At 43.5% G+C, this 19,682-nt stretch overlaps 1 protein-coding gene across 7 annotated transcripts in view; it reads left to right on the forward strand.

Annotated features, from left to right (window-relative positions):
• Nucleotides 1–19,682, forward strand: part of adam22 (ADAM metallopeptidase domain 22) — a 364,949-nt gene that overhangs the window by 66,546 nt on the left and 278,721 nt on the right. For all 7 annotated transcript variants that reach the window (XM_043690347.1, XM_043690348.1, XM_043690350.1 and 4 more), the window contains exon 4: nt 5,163–5,229. In XM_043690347.1, coding sequence (XP_043546282.1) covers nt 5,163–5,229 — 67 coding nt within the window. The remainder of the gene's footprint in view (nt 1–5,162; nt 5,230–19,682) is intronic.

Genomic DNA, 19,682 nt, shown 5'->3' on the forward strand with positions numbered 1-19,682 from the left:
ACAAGGGAGCCACATTTGCTATCCTCCAGTCTTCTGGCACTATTCCTGTAGACAACGAGGACATAAAAATCAAGGCCAATGGCTCTGCAATCTCCTCCCTTGCTTCCCAAAGAATCCTAGGATAAATGCCATCAGGCCCAGGGGACTTATCTATTTTCACCCTTTCCAGAATTTCCAACACCTCTTCCCTACATACCTCAAAGCCGTCCATTCTAATTAATTGTGACTCAATATTCACATCGGCAACAATGTCCTGTTCCTGAGTGAATCCTGACGAAAAGTATTCATTCAGTGTCTCCCCAATCTCATCAGCCTCCACACGCAACTTCCTACTAATATCCTTGACTGGACCTATTCCTACCCTAGTCATTCTTTTATTCCTGACATACCAATAGGGAAAGCCTTAGGGTTTTCCCTAATCCTACCAACTAAGGACTTTTCATGTCCCCTCCTTGCTGCTCTTAGTTCTCTCTTCAGATCCTTCCTGGCTACCTTATAACTCTCAATCGCCCCAATTGAACCTTCACGCCTCATCGTTACATAGGCCGCCCTCTTCCATTTACATCGTGGACAGCATAGAATTGCTGTCACTGTCAGCAATTCTATGCTTCTGCATTGCGTATTAGTTTTGACTAAAAAGGCAGTCAAAGATTGATCAGGGAAAGGCAGGAAAGTGAAATTGTGGCCACATGCAGATCAACTATGAAACTATTGAATGGTGGAGCAGGTTCAAGGGCTGAATGGCCTATTCTTGCTCCTAATTTAGATATGTAAAAGCCCTTGAAAAGTTACACTTTGTCCCTGCCACTGTCCAGTTACGTGTCTAAGTACCCACACTACAGAGGATCCACCCTTAAAGAGGAATTGAAGGGCTGTCACTGGCTGTGCACCAGTGGGTGAGATCCCTGTTGCTTTCGTTAAATCCTTTCCGATTGTTTCTGAGGTTCAAAGTTGCTGGAGAGCTTTTCCTAAATCAACCCCCTGCTGCAAAATATTATGGATGCTGGACATTTGACAAAAAGAAAATCCTGGAAAAATTCAGCAGGATTGACAGCATATGTGGAAAGCGAATTGTTGTTAACAGGTGGAATTCTATCGGAATGGGAGGGTATCCAAATGTCAGGATGATACACTATACCTGAACCCATGAAGTAGTGAATAGAGTGTACCGTATTGAAAGAAAGATAAGCAAAGCACTATTACTTTTGGAAATAATTTACATCTATGGAGGCAGAGTAGGGAAAAGATAAAAGGAAAGGGTTAACAGGGCAGGTTTGGGAAGATGCAGTGAGACAGTTTGTTGGGTCAGTTAGGAATGGATCAAGGTGTCAGAGAGAGAACAGACCATTAGCAGCTGAAATTCGGGGGTGGGGTGGGGGAGACCTGTTTGGTGGTGGCATTCTCCTAGAAGTGACAGAAATAGCGGAGGATGATTACTTGAATGCTGCACCTGGAAGAAATTTAGGAACTGGAACAGATGGACTAAAAGGTCTTGTAAACTACAGTCAGGGACCAGGGAGATGGAAAATGGGCCTTGAATTTCTTTTCTTTTCCAAGCTACTTAACAACTTCCCCCCCACCCAACCCAAATCAGGTGTGTTACTTTTACCATTTAAGATTCACTAGTTTATTTTCTTTAATTGAAATATTACATTCATAATACAGCTTCCATGTACTTTGAATGTTTATGGTTTTTAAATATCCATTACTGAAAGGCTGTAATGGTGCAGGGGTAGGTGTCCCTACCTTTGATCCTTGAGGCCTGAGTTTACCTGCTCCACACATGTATCATAACATGTCTGAATAGTTTGATTCAAAATATGCTCATCATTACCAGAGAACTCTTTCTGCCACAGTCCTAGTGCCCCTGTCTCTGAGCCAAGGTACACAGGTTCAAGTTCCACCCGTTCCAGAGATGTAACGTAACATCTCTGAACAGGTTGTTGAGAAAATATCTTCATCCATTACTGACACCATGACAGTGTGTCTCAGTTTCAATGATAAGAAGTGAATGTACTGAAAGAAGCTTATTTTAAACAAGCGTATCTACAAAGTTAATTGGCTTGAAGTTGAAAATAAAACCTTTGTTCTGACTTCCATTGAGACCAGTAAGTTTATTCACAAGACTGGACAGTGAAACAGGGAGTAAACCATGGGGTTCATTCCCCCAGTCCAACAAGGGCCATTGTTTACATGGAGTGGTTAAATCCAATTATCAACTTGAAAGAAGCTAAGAAGAATGACTTCTGATCATTGATGTACTACTGTGCATGTTTAAAATATGTAAATAGATATCTTGTTCACACGTTTAAAAATGCCAACCGTGACATACCTTCATGAAATTATGGCTCTCCCAAAAATGACAGAAATTCTCTGGGTGGCTCAGTGTCTCGTGGTTAGCACGTTGCTTCACAGCACCAGGGACCCGAGTTTGATTCCGTCCGTGGGCGACTGCCGAGTGGATTTTGCACATTATTTCCGTCTCATGGGTTTACTTCCATACTCCAAAACTGTGCAGATTAGGTGGGTTGGCCATGCTAAATTGCCCATAGTGACCAGGGCTATGTAGGCTAGGTGGATTAGCCATGGGAAATGCAGGGTTAGAGGGATAGGGTAGGGGGAGTGGGTCTGTGTGGAATGTTGTTCGGAGGGTTGGTATGGTCTCAGTGGACTAAATGGCCTGCTTCCGCACTGTCGGGATTCAATGAAACAAATACTGAAAATCTCAAAAGTAGGGACTTGCTGTAGCCTGATGAGAAGTCAGAAACTGAGTTTCAAATCCACACTAAAGTCTCACTTCCAGTATCAAGGGACTTCTGCAATGCCAGAGGTGCTGCCTTTCAGAATGTGAAGGCCTGGTAGTATGCAAACACTGCCGATTCACATATACACTCACAATGTGGTTTAAATTTAATTCTCCAAGGCTAGAAACTAACTCAGCAAACTGCGTAAGGGACCATGTCAGCTGTGTGTTCAGTCACATTATTTCAGCTACAGAATTAATTTCATCTTGGGATTTTTAAAAAATATAATGATAACTTGCTTAAATTGTTGTTAAGATTATTATGTTCCATTAACATAACTACTCAAGTAATACTCAATATGTTAGTGGAAGAAATGGATGCCAAGACTCTTAAACTACCTACTGTCTAAATCTAAATCTACAACTATGATGGAAAATGCTTCATGTGCTTGATTTGTGTCATTATATTGGCAGTAAAATCCCTCTACCACACAAAAAAAGTTATTTCTCAATACAATCCACAAAACTCACTCATCACTTGTATTGCTTGGAACACTTCTTGTGACCACCTCTGTAGTTCATCGATCAGTTTAAAGAGAGAATTTATTAGTTAAATCATTGGTAGACAGTTACAGTGTTGGATGTTGCAGGAGTCGATATGTTCTTCCCTAGATCTCTTTGCATCTGCCCAAAGATAGGGAGATATCAATTTCAGAAACCTTGATTGTATGAGTCTTGATACAGTCGTTCCAGGTTTTCCCAGGTGAATGATCAGTATACAGCTAGTTAAAATTGCACATGTTTTATATAGAACAGGAAGATTTCCCAAAATGGTATGTGTGGAATATATTTGCTCAAGCCCTAGCCCTGGCTTGCTGTGTCTTAACAATGGGGGATTGGTAAAGTATCTCTGAAGAAGAGGACACTTGGAAGATATCGCAACTTTCCTTCCTCGGAACAAGAGAATCGGGAGAGCAACTTTGAGATCCATACAAATAATTTAGACCTCTTTTGTCAAAATCTTCCAAATTATGAAATTGTCCTCTGGAGCATCATCCATCCTGTAAACACTCCTATTGTAATCTGGTGCCTGTGAGAAATATAGTTGTAAAGCTGTCTGAAATTGATCAGAGCTCTCATCCGGCTGCTTTGGGTTCTAAAGAAATTATGTCGAGGATTTAACATAGTTGGGTTTCATCAGATCATGTCAAGCAAATTTATGCTGACATTGTGTACCTGTACCTGAAAACTGCTCACAAAATCTCCACACTGCCCCCCAACCCCATCATGTTAAATACTTCAATGGGATGATCATGTGCAGAATAAACTTTTTAAATTGCTGCAACACTTCACAACAAACCTGCAAATATTTGCACTTGGCACAAAATATTACCATCTGTACTCATGTAAAAGTCAACCCCTTATTTTTGGCCAAAATATCTTGCATTTTCCATATATCTCATGCAAATGTTAACCTTACTATATCGCATTATAAACCTCTTACAAAGGAAACTACATGTTCCCATTAATCCACTTCAACGAAATCACATTCATTCATTCATACTAGTAACTCTACTCATTGCTCTCTTTACTATATCACATCTCTATTCATTCGTTTATTCATTTATAACTCTACTTAGTCCTTTAGGTTTACGACAGCACGTTTTGATGAATTAATTAATTATTTCAAACTGGAACTAAGTCTATCAGTATTATTGCACTTTGTTTACTATACATCCAAAAGTTAATATCATTAAAAAGTTAATTATTTTAATTGCGCCATTATATCTGAATAAAAATGAGATATATTAGCTACATATATCTTTAATTCTTTGACAAATTTGTGAATGTTGCTAAGGTTCATTACATATGAGAGTAAATGGGAGGGAAACGGAAGAGTTTGGCGGGAAAGTTTAAGATGCTTACACATTCAGACTTTAATAAATGTTTCATTTTAAGTGTGCCATTATACCAGGCCAGGATCATCTTGAACAGTGTGATTTTGCATGATTTCAATGAATCTTTGGCATGTTAAATTTTCGTACCCGGTGTATATAAATAAAATTTACTATCTTCTTGTTTCACTTGCTTTTATCCGGTAATTACCTTTACCATAATTCATTATGTTTTTCTTCTTTGCCCGAGATTAGTTGTGTAATCAAATCGACTTCTGTTAATAATACAGTATTTCAGCATGAATTTCAGCCCCTCAAAATTAGTGCCAGTGTAATAGTCGACCTGAGAATTTAACCTTAAAAATAGTCTAAAAAATTCGACTTTTACATGAGTATGGTATTTTACATAAACTCCTTGTGGTAATGAAAATATCACTTTGTAAGTAGATCTCATTAATGTAAAATTCTTCACCATATTAAATATTTCACTATCGACTAATTTACTTACTTTTCTTAATTCCTAGTGATTTGCTGTCCTCCCAGTATGTGGAGCACACTGTTGATGCAAGGGGAAATTCTGTTCAGTCTAGGGTAAGTCTGACATGAATTGGTTTTTTTTTGTGTTAGCTTCAAAATATCACACGCTGTACAATACTTCTCAGATTTGATCGGATCTTCAAATGTTTTTGGGAATATTCACAGACTATCTCCGCACTAGAAGCATATATTGTCTAAAATGAAGCAAAATTAAGCAGATTCAGCAGTGTCCACTATTACCTTGTGTTTTCAAATGCTTTTAATCCAATGTTATTCTTAAGAATGCTCATTCACATGTGTTTTATGAAGACATAGTATCTATAAATGCGTATTAATACTGTTTTTCATTCCTATAAATGTATTTTACGAAGCTATTGTACATTTATGTGCAATGTATACATATATTTTAAGAGTGTAAAATTTACTTGGACATTTTATGAGTCAGTGGTCTTCTGATTGCACAGTGCTATGGTAGCAGTGATATATTCACTCAAGGTATGACACTGGAAATAATGTAGGCACCTTGCTTAATCTTGGCTTCTGGTGTCATTTAAGACTGGGTTCAGGTAGGAAAAGTTTGTCAGGGTCATTGTCTTTCATATGAAAGCAGAAATTGCTGGAGAAACTCAACAGGTCTGGCATCATCTATGGAGAGCAAGCAGAGTTAACATTTTTGTTAACTGAAGTTCACAAAAAAGAGGTTATTGAATCCAAAGCACTGACTTTGGTTTCTATCCACAGATGTCAGACCTGCTGAGTTTCTCCAGCAATTTCTACTTCTGTTTCAATTTTCCAGCATCTCCAGTTCATTGTTTTAGTCTTTCACATTTACTGAAGAAGCTACATTGTTTTCTTTAAAGAGAAGATTGAGAAGAGATTTGATAGAGTTGTTTAAATTCTTGGATTAAACAAAGTAGGTAGAAAAAAAATTGTTTCCGTATGCAGAAAAGTCAAGAAGTGATGGACACAGTTTTAAAGTGATGAACCTAAGATAATGAGGAAAGCCTCATTTTTTTTATGCAGCAAATGGTTACAATCTGGAATGCAGTTTCTGAAAGAGTGGTGCAAGCAGATTTGGTTGTGGATTTAGGGAAAAGAATAAGAAAACAAAATCTAGGGCTTCTGGGAAAAGTTGGAGTATTGGGACTAGCTGTATTGATCTTGTAGCCTTATTTGTTGTTACTGTTCAATGAACCTATGAGTGGAACATTCATGAGGCACAGGGAATTTTGTTTTGTCAGCCAGCAGAGAGCCAGCATAAGACCAATGCTGCCTTTGCCAGGGATGGTTCGTTGACTACATGCCATCCAGACATTGATGGCACTATCAATGGGCTTTCACCTGGAATCAGGATCCTAAGAAAGTAAATCCTGCCCAGTGAGAGCTGCCAACCTGGCAGTTCCATAGAGAAGGCCATGTTTGATGCAGGATTTACACTCCATCAGAGTGTTAGGTTAATAGGGGGTTTGTGAAACAAACTATTAATATGGGGTTCCCCAGTTGCTGGTTGCAGGAAGGTGAGGTAGGCGGTGGTTCAGGATTCTGGCTCCCAGCAAATACTCCCCTACCTGTTTTACAGGCCCTCAACCAGGCAATGATTGCCTTTGATTGTGAGACCTTCTCCCCTCCATATCCCCCACCGCGGCCCCGATGTGACAAGTTGCCCACAAGATGCCAGTAATCATGCACCTCACATGATGACAGGCCCCAATTCCAACTGGGTTAATCCCAACAGCAGTGAGCTGATACCCATTAGTCATCCTTAAGTAGACACTCAAGGGCCTCAGTTGGCAGTGAGGCAGGTCAGTTCATAGAATCATAAAATCCTTGCAGTGTGGAAATAGGCCATTTGGCCCGATAAGTCCACACAGACCCTCTGAAGAGTAACCCACCCAGACCCATCCCCTTACCGTATCCCTGTAACCCCCAAGGCTAATGCACCTAATCTACACATCCTTGAACACTGTGGGAAGTTTAGCATGGCCAATATACCTAACTTGCATATCTTTGGATTGTAGCAGGAAATCGGAGCACCCGGCAAAAATCCATGTGGAAAAGTCAGCTGACCATGGACTTTCCACTCCAGAACTTAATTTCAGTGGAGGGGAGAAGATTGTGGGGGTTTGACTGCACCACCAGTTGGCCTTCCCAATTCCAAATTTACCAGCTCCAGGACTTCTATGGTTTCAATGCTTGGGGAGAAGGCAGTGCACCTGAGAACTGATCCGTAACATTTCTGGTCCATGTGGACTTGAATCAGAGGCACAGAACCAAATCCCAACAGTCATAAGGTTTCAGGAATCATAGTATGTGTTGGGTAATACAGGTTCATGACTATAACTATTCCTGTAAATCATTCATCCACTGTCCCATGCACGAATTGCATGTAAAATCTCTGACTTCCTGATTTTTGCCAATAAACATCCAATTATATAGTTAATCTAATGATTATTTACATTTACACATATATTATGTGATGTTATTATACATAGAATCCTAGAACTTACAGGACAGAAGGAGGCCTTTGATCTATTATGTCTGGACCAGCTCCCGAAAGAGCTGCCCAGCTAGTCCTGTTCTCCAGCCCATCTCCATAGCCCTCTAAATACACCACTTGCTAATATATTTCCAGTTCTCTTTTGAAACCTACTGTGGAAGCCCCGCCAGCACTCTCACAGGGAGCACATTCCAAATCCTAACAACTCTGAGTAAAGAAGTTTCTCCCACTTTTCAGTCCTAGTTCTCTTGCTGACAGTGTTGAAATTGTGACCCCTGGTTACTAGTATCAAGTACTAATATCAAGTATCAATATTAGTATCAAATACTAATCTCAAGTATTGGAACCAGAATATCCTTCTTACCCTGTCAGTATTGTTCATAACTTTGAACACCTCAATAAGGTAACCTGCTAATCTTCTCAGCTCCAAGGAGAATAAACCCTAATCTTTCCTTTTTTTTCCAAAATCTATCATTGGTGGTCATTTTAGTAAATCTCCTTTGAACTCTTTTGAGTGCTTTAATATCTTCCCTTAAATAAGATGCCCAAAACAGAACACAATATTCCAAATGTGGTCTGACCAATGATTTGTAGAGATGTAGCATTACTTCCTTGCTTTTTTACAGGTATGCCTGTATTTATAAACCTAAGGATCCAATAAGCCTTCTTAACAACCGTTTCAACTTCCGAGCCACCTTCAGAGAATCATGCTCCCGTACTCCCCTGAAAGCTATACCACTGAGCCTGTGTTGTCTCTCCATGTTTCTTCTGCCAAAATGCATTACCTCACATCCTTCTGCATTGAAATTCACCTGCCAGGAATCTGCCCATTTGGCCAACTTGTCAAGTCACTCAGTATCATCCTCATTATTCTCCCTAACTTAGTATCATCTACAAAATTAGATATTTTGTTCTCAATACCCATCCTCAAATCGCTTATGTAAATCAGGAAAAACACGGTCCCAACACTGATCCCTGGGGAACACCACTTTCAGTTGATCTCCAATTTACTGTCTGTTTCTCAACTTCTAATCCATGCTGCCAAGGACTTACAATCCCAAACATTTCTCTTTTGCTAAACATGTGGCACCCAATCAAATGCTTCCTGCAAGTCCAAATGTACAACATCCACAGCAGTGCCCTCATTCACTATCCGTGTCACCTCATTAAAGAACTCAGTGAAATTTGTCAGACAGGACCTTCCCTTGACAAAGCTATATTGACTGTCTCGTATTAACTTAGTTTTCTCTAAGTGTATATTTGTTTTATCCAGTATTCTTCTCTCTATCCGTTTTCCCAGTATTTTCATCAAGCTGACAGCTCTATAGTTTCTTGGGTTATATCTTGTCCCTTTCTTAACGGTATCACATTTGCAATCCTCCAATCCTCCGGGACTAATCCTATTTTTGGAGACGCCTGGAAAATTTATGTCAAATGCTTCACCATTTGCTCCCTTATCTCTCTCTGCAATCTAGGATGCATCCCATCTGGACCTGGTGACGTCTGTACCTGGAGTATTGCCAGCCTTTTTAGTACCTCTTCCTTATTAGTAAGTTTGCCTTTGCCTTTGCTTCAGTGAGCAGCTTGCCCTCCTTGTTTCTTATGGGCCCCATTCTATCCTTCACTAATCTTTTACTATTAATATTTATAAACCTTTTGATTAAGGCTTTCTAATATAGTGCAATTTCTAAAATCTCATGACTTTGTAAGTTGTTTGGAATTTGCTAGCATGCCCCTTTTTCAGCCACTAATGGAGCCAGTAGGAAGATTTTTTCTGTACTGTCTTCAGCGACACTATATTAGCTGGTTATGGGCAGTGTCAGAAAATTAGGGGGACATGATTTATGCCTGCAAAGGAAATTCATTCTTTGGTTATGCAGGTTGCTGGCAATTTACCACTCAGATATATTGGCTACTTGTGCACTCCATTACTATCCAATGAAAAAAGTTCTCTAAGTCCTCGTGCTATTACAGCTTGTCTTTTTTTTATCTGGTTAATGGTTTCTGTAAAGCATAAGATCCTTGAATACTGCCAGAGTAAGAACAGATATGTTAAGATGACTCAGCAGAACTAGCTGAACTGACTATGTCTTACTTTATACTGAGTCTGCACAATGCCAGATTACATGTATCGACAATATGTCACTGCAGGAGTCCTTGGAAAAGACTGATAGTACTATCCTTATTTGTATATGTAAATTAAAAGCAGTGTCATTTAATGTGGTCTTTCTGATTCCTAGGTAATCCTATCTCATTCTGCTGATAATAGGTAATTGAGCCTTATGCACTGCCCACTGCCACTGATACCACCACTAGCAAACAACCTGAGCACTGTACAGCACAAAGTGCAATTTAATTGATCAATATAATCACTACAAAAGGAATAAGCTCCTGAATTTTGGCAGGCATTGACTGCTAGTTGCTTTAGAAGACAGAAGAAGCAAATGCATATAGGGATGAAGTAGCTGGATTCCTGCAATGTTAGATTTGGCTGATACAAATTGATTGTCAGGATGATTGGAAGTAGTGGTGTGGACTCCACCTTATTCAAAGCAATGATTGTGGTGTTGCTGGCAATTTGTTTCTTGATAGCACAAAATGTTTCAGCTGCTTATCAGGCTTTTTGGAATATGGAAACAGGAGATAACTTGGAGAAGACCAGATGATAGAATTGTGCTAAAGCATTTACCATTACCTTCTAGGACATGAGTTTGATTATATTTTAAATTGAGGAGAGAAAGATCTCTTCCATGTTGACTGCAGAAGTTTGAGGTGAAATGTGCTTTGACCAGCTTCTCTCTCGTTCCTAATTGGGTGGATGGTCCCACAGGGCAGCCAAGCAACAGTTCAACATAATTTAATCTTGAGTACTCCATTACCCATCTCAGCTATGTCCTATTCTACCAGTAGAGGTGGCAGTATCAGCAGAAGGAGTTCCTTGGGAATTGTCAACATTGACTCCAGATTCTATGAAGTTTTGTAGTATGAAGTTTAACATAGGCAAGGAGACTCCTGCTTATGACCACCTACTTTCTGGAATAGAGTGGAGCTCCTCGGATGCTGCTTGAACTGCTGTGCTTTTCCAGCACCACTCTATTCCGGAATCTGGTTTCCAGCATCTGCAGTCATTGTTTTTACCTATGACCACCTACTATCATCCCTCAGCTAATGAATCTGTCCCATGTTAAATACTACTTGGAAGAAGTGCTCAAGAAGCATTAGGCAAAGAATTTAGTCTGGATGGTGGGACTTCAGTGTCTGCTGTCCAGAGTGGTTTGGTCATACCATTGTTTCCCAAACTGGCCTTGCCCTTAAATGGACTAGAGTCAGTGATGATTCAGTGGAACAAAATTGGACATCCCTGGGTCACTGTGAACTATCAGCAGCAGAATTTCTTTCAGCCACAGCTTGTAAGCCTATTGCTTGACATATCCCCCCATTCTACAATTACCATCAAGCCAGGAATGGGATAGGTGGAGGAGGGAATGAGGTGCTAACCTGGTAAAGCAATAACATAGCTACTTTGACTCATACCAAATACAAAGGAAATTGACTATGTTTGTTAGAGGTCAATCAGCTCAGCCCTAGAACATCGTTGCAGGAATGCCTGTGGCCCAGCTGCTTGCACAATAGAACCATTTATGACTTTTCAGATACTGAAGTAATCTCTGCCCATGTACAGCAGGACTTGGACAATTTTTAGGCTTAGGCTAATAAGTAACAAATAACATATGCACCATTGAGTGCCAGGCAATGACCATCTCCAAGAAGAGAAAAATCAGCGCTTCCGATCACATTCAATTTCAATGTCATTACATCACTGAAATCCCCACCATAAAAATATTGTGGATTGCTTATTGTGTTTACTGAACTGGACCAATAATATAAATACTGTGACTACAAGCCAGTGAGAGGCATGGGGATTCTGCAGTGAGTGACTCACCTCCTGACTCCCCAAAACCAGTTCACTACCGACAAGGCACATGTCAGCAGTATGATAGGATAGTCTTCATTTGTTTGAATTACTGAGCTGTAATGAACTCAGGAAGATTAACAAATTCCAGGACAAGGAAGCCACTTAATCACCACCCTATCCTTCACTTTAAATATTCACACTTTCCAACACCAGTGCACATTGTGCATTATACACAAGAAGTATTGCAGTAGGTTGACCAGAATCCTTTGACAGCTCCCTCCAAATCCAGGTGGAAGGCCAACAGTATAAGAAGCTTGGGAACACCATCAACTGCAAGTTCCGCTCCCAAATCATACGTCATTGGAACTAGATTGCCATTCCTTTACTGTCACTGCGTCAAAAACCTAAACCTCCTTTCCTAACAGCATTATGGGTGTCCATACAACTGCACTGATTCAAGAAGGCAGCTCACCACTAACTTCCCAGCAGCAATTCGGACAGACCAACAAATGCTAGACTTGCTAGCAGCATTCACATTCCATGAAAGAATTAAAAAGAGTGGGCACATTTCTGGATTGTCAGAGTGCCTATAATTCAACACTGTCAATGGAATCTGATCCTTTGGAGATCAAAAAGATGCTGATACAGGAAGTAAGATACACGATTAAGTGCTTTTTGTATCTGTTGGTAAGCTAGTGGTGATGGAATTTTACCTCTATTCAAAACAGTGTGGTCACTGGAATGCATACTTATAAAATATAATACAAGCAGTACAGCCTCTCTCATATTACCAAGCACAAGTTTAATAAAATAAAAAGTACATACTTCTGTATCCATTTTATCTGTTGAACAGTTTGCTGAAATTTGATTATTTGAGAGATCCGCATTGCTGAAGCAGCGTTTTATTGATCTGAACGACTAATGTGATTTGATAACAGTTAACCTTATGCCAGGATGAGACTTATTGCATAAATAATTCAAATAATCCAGTAAGTGTAATGTTACCAGAGGTTTTTCAGAGTGAATGCCCATGCTCTCAGAGTAAACAAGCTATGTTTTGTCTCCAAAATAATTTTTGATTTTGTAATTTATGGTTGATAAGATGGAAATCCTCTTTGAAAAGGCATAACAAACTCTCAAAATGTTATAAGGGGCATTGAAACTCCTTCCAATGTAATTAAAAGATTATTGGGGCATACTGGGAAATTCTGGAGTCTGCACATGCTCAGAATATGACATCTTTTATTTTTCTCCTTTATTTTCTGGAAATGCTACCATACACAACTGAATAATTTTACCCCATCACCAAATCACCATGACTTTTTTTCAGTTAAACACTAACCATCACCAGTAAATCACCTATGTAGCCAATTAGATATTTACATGGAAGGCCTCTTACAGGCAATGCAAGCTGTCAAAGGAGGTCGGGAGAGGAGGAAATCAAAATTGGAGTTGGAGAGGGAAATAAAACACTGTTTCCTCCATGTTGCCCACCTCTCTCTAAAGGCATCGGGAGTATTGGTGGACACTAAATGCTCTCTAAGAAGACCTGGGCATGAACATAACACAGAAGAGGGGCAGATAGCCAGCAGATATTAGATTAGAATCCATACAGTGTGGAAACAGGCCCTTCGGCCCAACCAGTCAACACTGACCCTCTGAAGAGTAACCCACCCAGACCCATTTCCCTCTGGATGATGCACCTAATGTTATCGGCAATTTAACATGGACAATTCACCTGACCTGCACATCTTTGGACTGTGGGAGGAAACCGGAGCACCCGGAGGAAACCCACGCAGACACGGGGAGAATGTGCAAACTCCACACAGACAGTCACCCGAGGCTGGAATCAAACCTGGGACCCTGTTGCTGTGAGGCAGCAGTGCTAACCACTGATCCACCATGCCGCCCCCTTCCACAGGCCCACTGCCTGAACCTGTTAATAGCCAGTCTGGCCAGGCCCAGGTGCAGATCCACAAGGAGGTTCTCTGATTTGCCCACATCCCTCCGCACCAGATGCCAAAGATCAAGAGTGCAGGCTGAAGTGCAATGAGAAATGCAACAAAAGATTTTTCAAATAACTAAAACATGGCTGCAAATGCCCATCATCTGTATATTCATATATGGTCCATGGACTCCAGAGTGCTGCAAAATGAACAGTTGATGCTGTATCTTGTATGTTGAAATTAGTGATTAATGACTTGTGAACATCATTAAAGAGATCACATATTCCCTCTTTTCTGTAAAAAATAAACTGTGACAACATTTGTCAGGTGAAATTTAAAAAGTCAAATTAAAATTTGATCCTGGACTGGGGTTAATGAAGCTCTCTGCTCCTTTAAGTGTCCATTGAGTTTGAAATGCCTTAATGTAACAGCGGACACTGGCTGCTCTATTTCCAGGGACAGCTGAGCATGAGTATCACCACAGGAACAAGGCAGGCATTCTGGTCTGAGATCCCAGTTGACTGTGCGCTGCTTGGACCTCTGACTGATCACCATGCCAGGCCTAGGAGCAGCTCCAGGAGAAAGTCCTTCAGTTTGACCACTCCCCTTTGTTGCTGGTCAGATACCTTGTCTCTCTGATTGAAGGGTGACCAAGTATTGAGGAATAGCCCCTTTGAGCCATGGTAGAAGGGCTGGCATACTTCAATTAGACAGGAAAAACTGATAGAGTTGAGAGTGTGGTGCTGGAAAAGCACAGCAGGTCAGGCAGCATCCGGGTAACAGGAGAATCAACGTTTCTGCAATAAGCCCTTCATCCAGGCAGTAGAATTTGCAAGCAAGATTGGAGTCTGTGAATCTGATTAGAGCTTGTTGCATTGGAGTGTCCTCTGCAAACTTCTGTGCCTCAAATCTTCAATAAAAATCGGGAGGTTTTTCAAATAGGGAAGCCTGAGCTACGGTCCTCTGCCTTTTCTGGATGGTGACAGTGTGCCAGAGTATCTATGGATAGTGATACCGCGCCGGAGTATCTCTGGATGGTGATACCGTGTTGGAGTATCTCTGGATGGCGATAGCGTGTCGGAGTATCTCTGGATGGTAATACCGTGTCGGAGTATCTCTGGATGGTGATACCGTATTGGAGTATCTCTGGATGGTGATAGCGTGCCGGAGTATTTCTGGATGGTGATAGCATGTCGGAGTGTCTCTGGTTGGTGATAGCGTGCCGGAGTATCTGTGGATGGTGATAGCGTGTTGGAGTATCTCTGGATGGTGATAGCTTGCTGGAGTATCTCTGGATGGTGATAGTGTGCCGGATTGTCTCTGGATGGTGATAGTGTGCCGGAGTATCTCTGGATGGTGAAAGCGTGCCGGAGTATTTCTGGATGGCAATTTCGTGTCGGAGTATCTCTGGATGGTGATAGCATGTCAGGGTATCTCTGGGTGGTGAAAGCGTGCCGGAGTATCTCTGGATGGCAATTGGATGCTGGAGTATCTCTGCATGGCGATAGCTTGCCGGAGTATCTCTGGATGGTGATAGCGTGTCGGAGTAACTCTGGATGGTGATAGCATGTCGGTGTATCTCTGGATGGTGACAGCGTGCCGGAGTATCTCTGGATGGCAATAGCGTGTCGGAGTATCTCTGGATGGTGACTGCGTGCCGGAGTATCTCTGGATGGCGATAGCGTGTCGGAGTATCTCCGGATGGCGATAGCGTGTCGGAGTATCTCTGGATGGTGATACCGTGCCGGAGTATCTCTGGATGGTGATTGCGTGTCGGAGTATCTCTGGATGGTGATTGCGTGTCGGAGTATCTCTTGATGGTGATACCGTGTCGGAGTATCTCTGAATGGTGATTGCGTGTCGGAGTATCTCTGGATGGTGATAGCGTGTCGAGAGTATCTCTGGATGGCGATAGCGTGTCGGAGTATCTCTGGATGGTGATAGCATGCCGGAGTGTCCCTGGATGGTGATGGAGTATCGGAGTGTCTCAGGATGGTGATTGCGTGTCGGAGTATCTCTGGATGGTGATAGCATGTCGGAGTGTCTCTGGTTGGTGATAGCATGTCGGAGTATCTCTGGATGGCGATAGCGTGTCGAAGTGTCTCTGGATGGTGATAGCGTGGCGGAGTATCTCTGGATGGTGATAGCGTGCCGGAGTATCTCTGGATGGCGATAGCATGTCGGAGTATCTCCAGATGGTGATAGCGTGTCGGTGTATCTCTGGATGGTGATAGCGTGTTGAAGTGTCTCTGGATGGTGATAGCATGTCGGTGTATCTCTGGATGGTGGAAGCATGTCGGAGTATCTCTGGATGGTGATAGCGTGTCGGAGTATCTCTGGATGGTGATACCGTGCCGGAGTATCTCTGGATGGTGATTGCGTGTCGGATGATACTCCGGCACGCTATCACCATCCAGAGATACTCCGGCACGCTATCACCATCCAGAGATACTCCGGCACGCTATCACCATCTAGAGACACTCCAACATGCTATCACCATCCAGAAATACTCCGGCACGCTATCACCATCCAGAGACACTTCGACACGCTATCGCCATCCAGAGATACTCCGGCACGGAGTATCTCTGGTTGGCAATTGCATGCTGGAGTATGTCTGCATGGCGATTTCATGTCGGAGTATCTCTGGATGGTGATACCGTGTCAGAGTATCTCTGGATGGTGATAGGATGCCGGAGTGTCTCTGGATGGTGATTGCGTGCCGGAGTATCTCTGGATGGTGATAGCGTGTCGGAGTATCTCTGGATGGTGATAGCGTGTCAAAGTGTCACTGGATGGTGATAGCGTGCCGGAGTATTTATGGATGGTGATAGCATGTCGGAGTGTCTCTGGTTGGTGATAGCGTGCCGGAGCATCTCTGGATGGTGATAGCGTGTCGAAGTGTCTCTGGATGGTGATAGCGTGTCGGAGTGTCTCTGGATGGTGATAGCGTGTCGGAGTGTCTCTGGTTGGTGATAGCGTGCTGGAGTATCTCTGGATGGTGATAGCGTGTCGGAGTGTCTCTGGATGGCGATTGCATGTCAGAGTGTCTCTGGATGGCGATTGCATGTCAGAGTATCTCTGGATGGCGATTGCATGTCAGAGTATCTCTGGATGGCGATAGCATGTCGGAGTATCTCTGGATGGTGATAGCGTTCCGGAGTATGTCTGGATGGTGATAACATGTCGGAGTATCCCTGGATGGCGATTACGTGCCAGAGTATCTCTGAATGGTGATTGCGTGTCGGAGTATCTCTGAATGGTGATAGCGTGTCGGAGTGTCTCTGGATGATGATAGCGTGTCGGAGTGTCTCTGGATGATGATAGCTTGTTGAAGTATCTCGGGATGGCAATTGCATGTCGGAGTATCTCTGGATGGTGATAGCGTGTCGGAGTATCTCTGGATGGCGATTGCGTGCTGGAGTGTCTCTGCATGGTGATAGCTGGCCGGAGTATCTCTGGATGGTGATACCGTGTCAGAGTATCTCTGGTTGGTGATAGTGTGCCGGAGTATCTCTGGGTGTCGATAGCGTGTCGGAATATCTCTGGATGGTGACTGCGTGCCGGAGTGTCTCTGGATGGTGATAGCATGTCGTTGTATCTCTGGTTGGTGATAGTGTGCCGGAGTATCTCTGTATCTCTGGTTGGTGATAGTGTGCCGGAGTATCTCTGGGTGTCGATAGCGTGTCGGAATATCTCTGGATGGTGACTGCGTGCCGGAGTGTCTCTGGATGGTGATAGCATGTCGTTGTATCTCTGGATGGTGATAGCGTGCCGGAGTATCTCTGGGTGGCGATAGCGTGTCGGAATATCTCTGGATGGTGACTGCGTGCCGGAGTGTCTCTGGATGGTGATATCATGTCGGAGTATCTCTAGATGGTGATAGCGTGCCAGAGTATCTCTGGATGGCGATAGCGTGTCGGAGTATCTCTGTATGGCGATAGTGTTCCGGAGTATCTCTGGATGGTGATAGCATGCCGGTGTGTCCCTGGATGGTGATTACGTGCCGGAGTGTCTCTGGATGGTGATAGCGTGCCGGAGTATCTCTGGATGGCGATAGCGTGTTGCAGTATCTCTGGATGGCGATGGTGTTCCGGAGTATCTCTGGATGGTGATAGCGTGCCAGAGTATCTCTGGATGGTGATTGCGTGTCGGAGTATCTCTGGATGGTGACAGCGTGTCGGAGTATCTCTGGATGGTGATAGCGTGCCGGAGTATCTCTGGATGGCGATAGCGTGTCGGTGTATCTCTGGATGGTGACTGCGTGCCGGAGTTTCTCTGGATGGCGATAGCATGTCGGAGTAACTTTGGATGGCGATAGCATGTCGGAGTATCTCTGGATGGTGAAAGCATGTCGGAGTATCTCTAGATGGTGATAGCGTGCCGGAGTATCTCTGGATGGTGATAGCATGTCGGAGTATCTCTAGATGGTGATAGCGTGCCGGAGTTTCTCTGGATGGCGATAGCGTGTCGGAGTATCTCTGGATGGCGATGGTGTTCCGGAGTATCTCTGGATGGTGATAGCATGCCGGAGTGTCCCTGGATGGTGATTACGTGCCGGAGTGTCTCCAGATGGTGATAGGGTGCCGGAGTGTCTCTGGATGGTGATTGCGTGCCGGAGTATCTCTGGATGGTGATAGCGTGTCGGAGTATCTCTGGATGGTGATAGTGTGTCGGAGTATCTCTAGATGGTGATAGCGTGTCGGAGTATCTCTAGATGGTGATAGCGTGTCGGAGTATCTCTAGATGGTGATAGCATGTCGGAGTATCTCTAGATGGTGATAGCGTGCCGGAGTATCTCTGGATGGTGATAGCGTGTCAAAGTGTCTCTGGATGGTGATAGCGTGTCAAAGTGTCTCTGGATGGTGATAGCATGTCGGAGTGTCTCTGGATGGTGATAGCGTGTCGAAGTGTCTCTGGATGGTGATACCGTGTCGGAGTATTTATGGATGGTGATAGCATGTCGGAGTGTCTCTGGTTGGTGATAGCGTGCCGGAGTATCTCTGGATGGTGATAGCGTGTCGAAGTGTCTCTGGATGGTGATAGCGTGTCGGAGTGTCTCTGGATGGTGATTGCGTGCCGGAGTATCTCTGGATGGTGATAGCGTGTTGGAATGTCTCTGGATGGCAATAGCGTGTCACAGTATCTCTGGATGGTGATAGCGTGTTGGAGTATCTCTGGATGGCGATTACGTGCCGGAGTGCCTCTGGATGGTGACAGCGTGCCAGAGTATCTCTGGATGGCGAATGCGTGCCAGAGTAACTCTGGATGGCAATTGCATGCCGGAGTATCTCTGCTTGGTGATACCGTGCCGGAGTGTCACTGGATGGCGATTGCGTGCCAGAGTATCTCTGGATTGCGAATGCGTGCCAGAGTAACTCTGGATGGCGATTGCGTGCCGGAGTATGTCTGGATGGTGATTACGTGCCGGACTATCTCTGGATGGTGATAGCATGTTGGAGTGTCTCTGGATGGTGATAGCATGTTGGAGTGTCTCTGGATGGTGATAGCGTGCCGGAGTATGTCTGGATGGTGATTACGTGCCAGAGTATCGCTGGATGGCGATTACGTGCCGGAGTATGTCTGGATGGTGATTACGTGCCGGAGTATCTCTGGATGGTGATAGCGTGTCGGAGTATCTCTGGATGGTGATAGCGTGTCGGAGTATCTCTGGATGGTGATTACGTGCCAGAGTATCGCTGGATGGTGATAGCATGCCAGAGTATCTCTGATGGTGATTACCTGCCGGAGTATGTCTGGATGGCGATAGCGTGTTGGAATGTTTCTGGATGGCGATTACGTGTCGGAGTGTCTCTGGATGGTGATAGCATGTCGGAGTATCTCCGGATGGTGATTGCGTGTCAGAGTATCTCCGGATGGTGATTGCGTGTCAGAGTATCTCTGGATGGTGATAGCATGTCAGAGTATCTCTGGATGGTTATAGCGTGTCGGAGTATCTCTGGATGGTGATAGCATGTCGGAGTATCTCTGGATGGCGATTGCGTGTCGGAGTAACTCTGGATGGTGATTGCGTGTCGGAGTAACTCTGGATGGTGATCGCGTGTCGGAGTATCTCTGGATGGTGATAGCGTGTCGGAGTTTCTCTGGATGGCGATAGCATGTCGATGTATCTCTGGATGGTGATAGCGTG

The sequence above is a fragment of the Chiloscyllium plagiosum genome, chromosome 5 (assembly GCF_004010195.1).
Source record: "Chiloscyllium plagiosum isolate BGI_BamShark_2017 chromosome 5, ASM401019v2, whole genome shotgun sequence".
Taxonomy (NCBI): Eukaryota; Metazoa; Chordata; class Chondrichthyes; order Orectolobiformes; family Hemiscylliidae; genus Chiloscyllium; species Chiloscyllium plagiosum.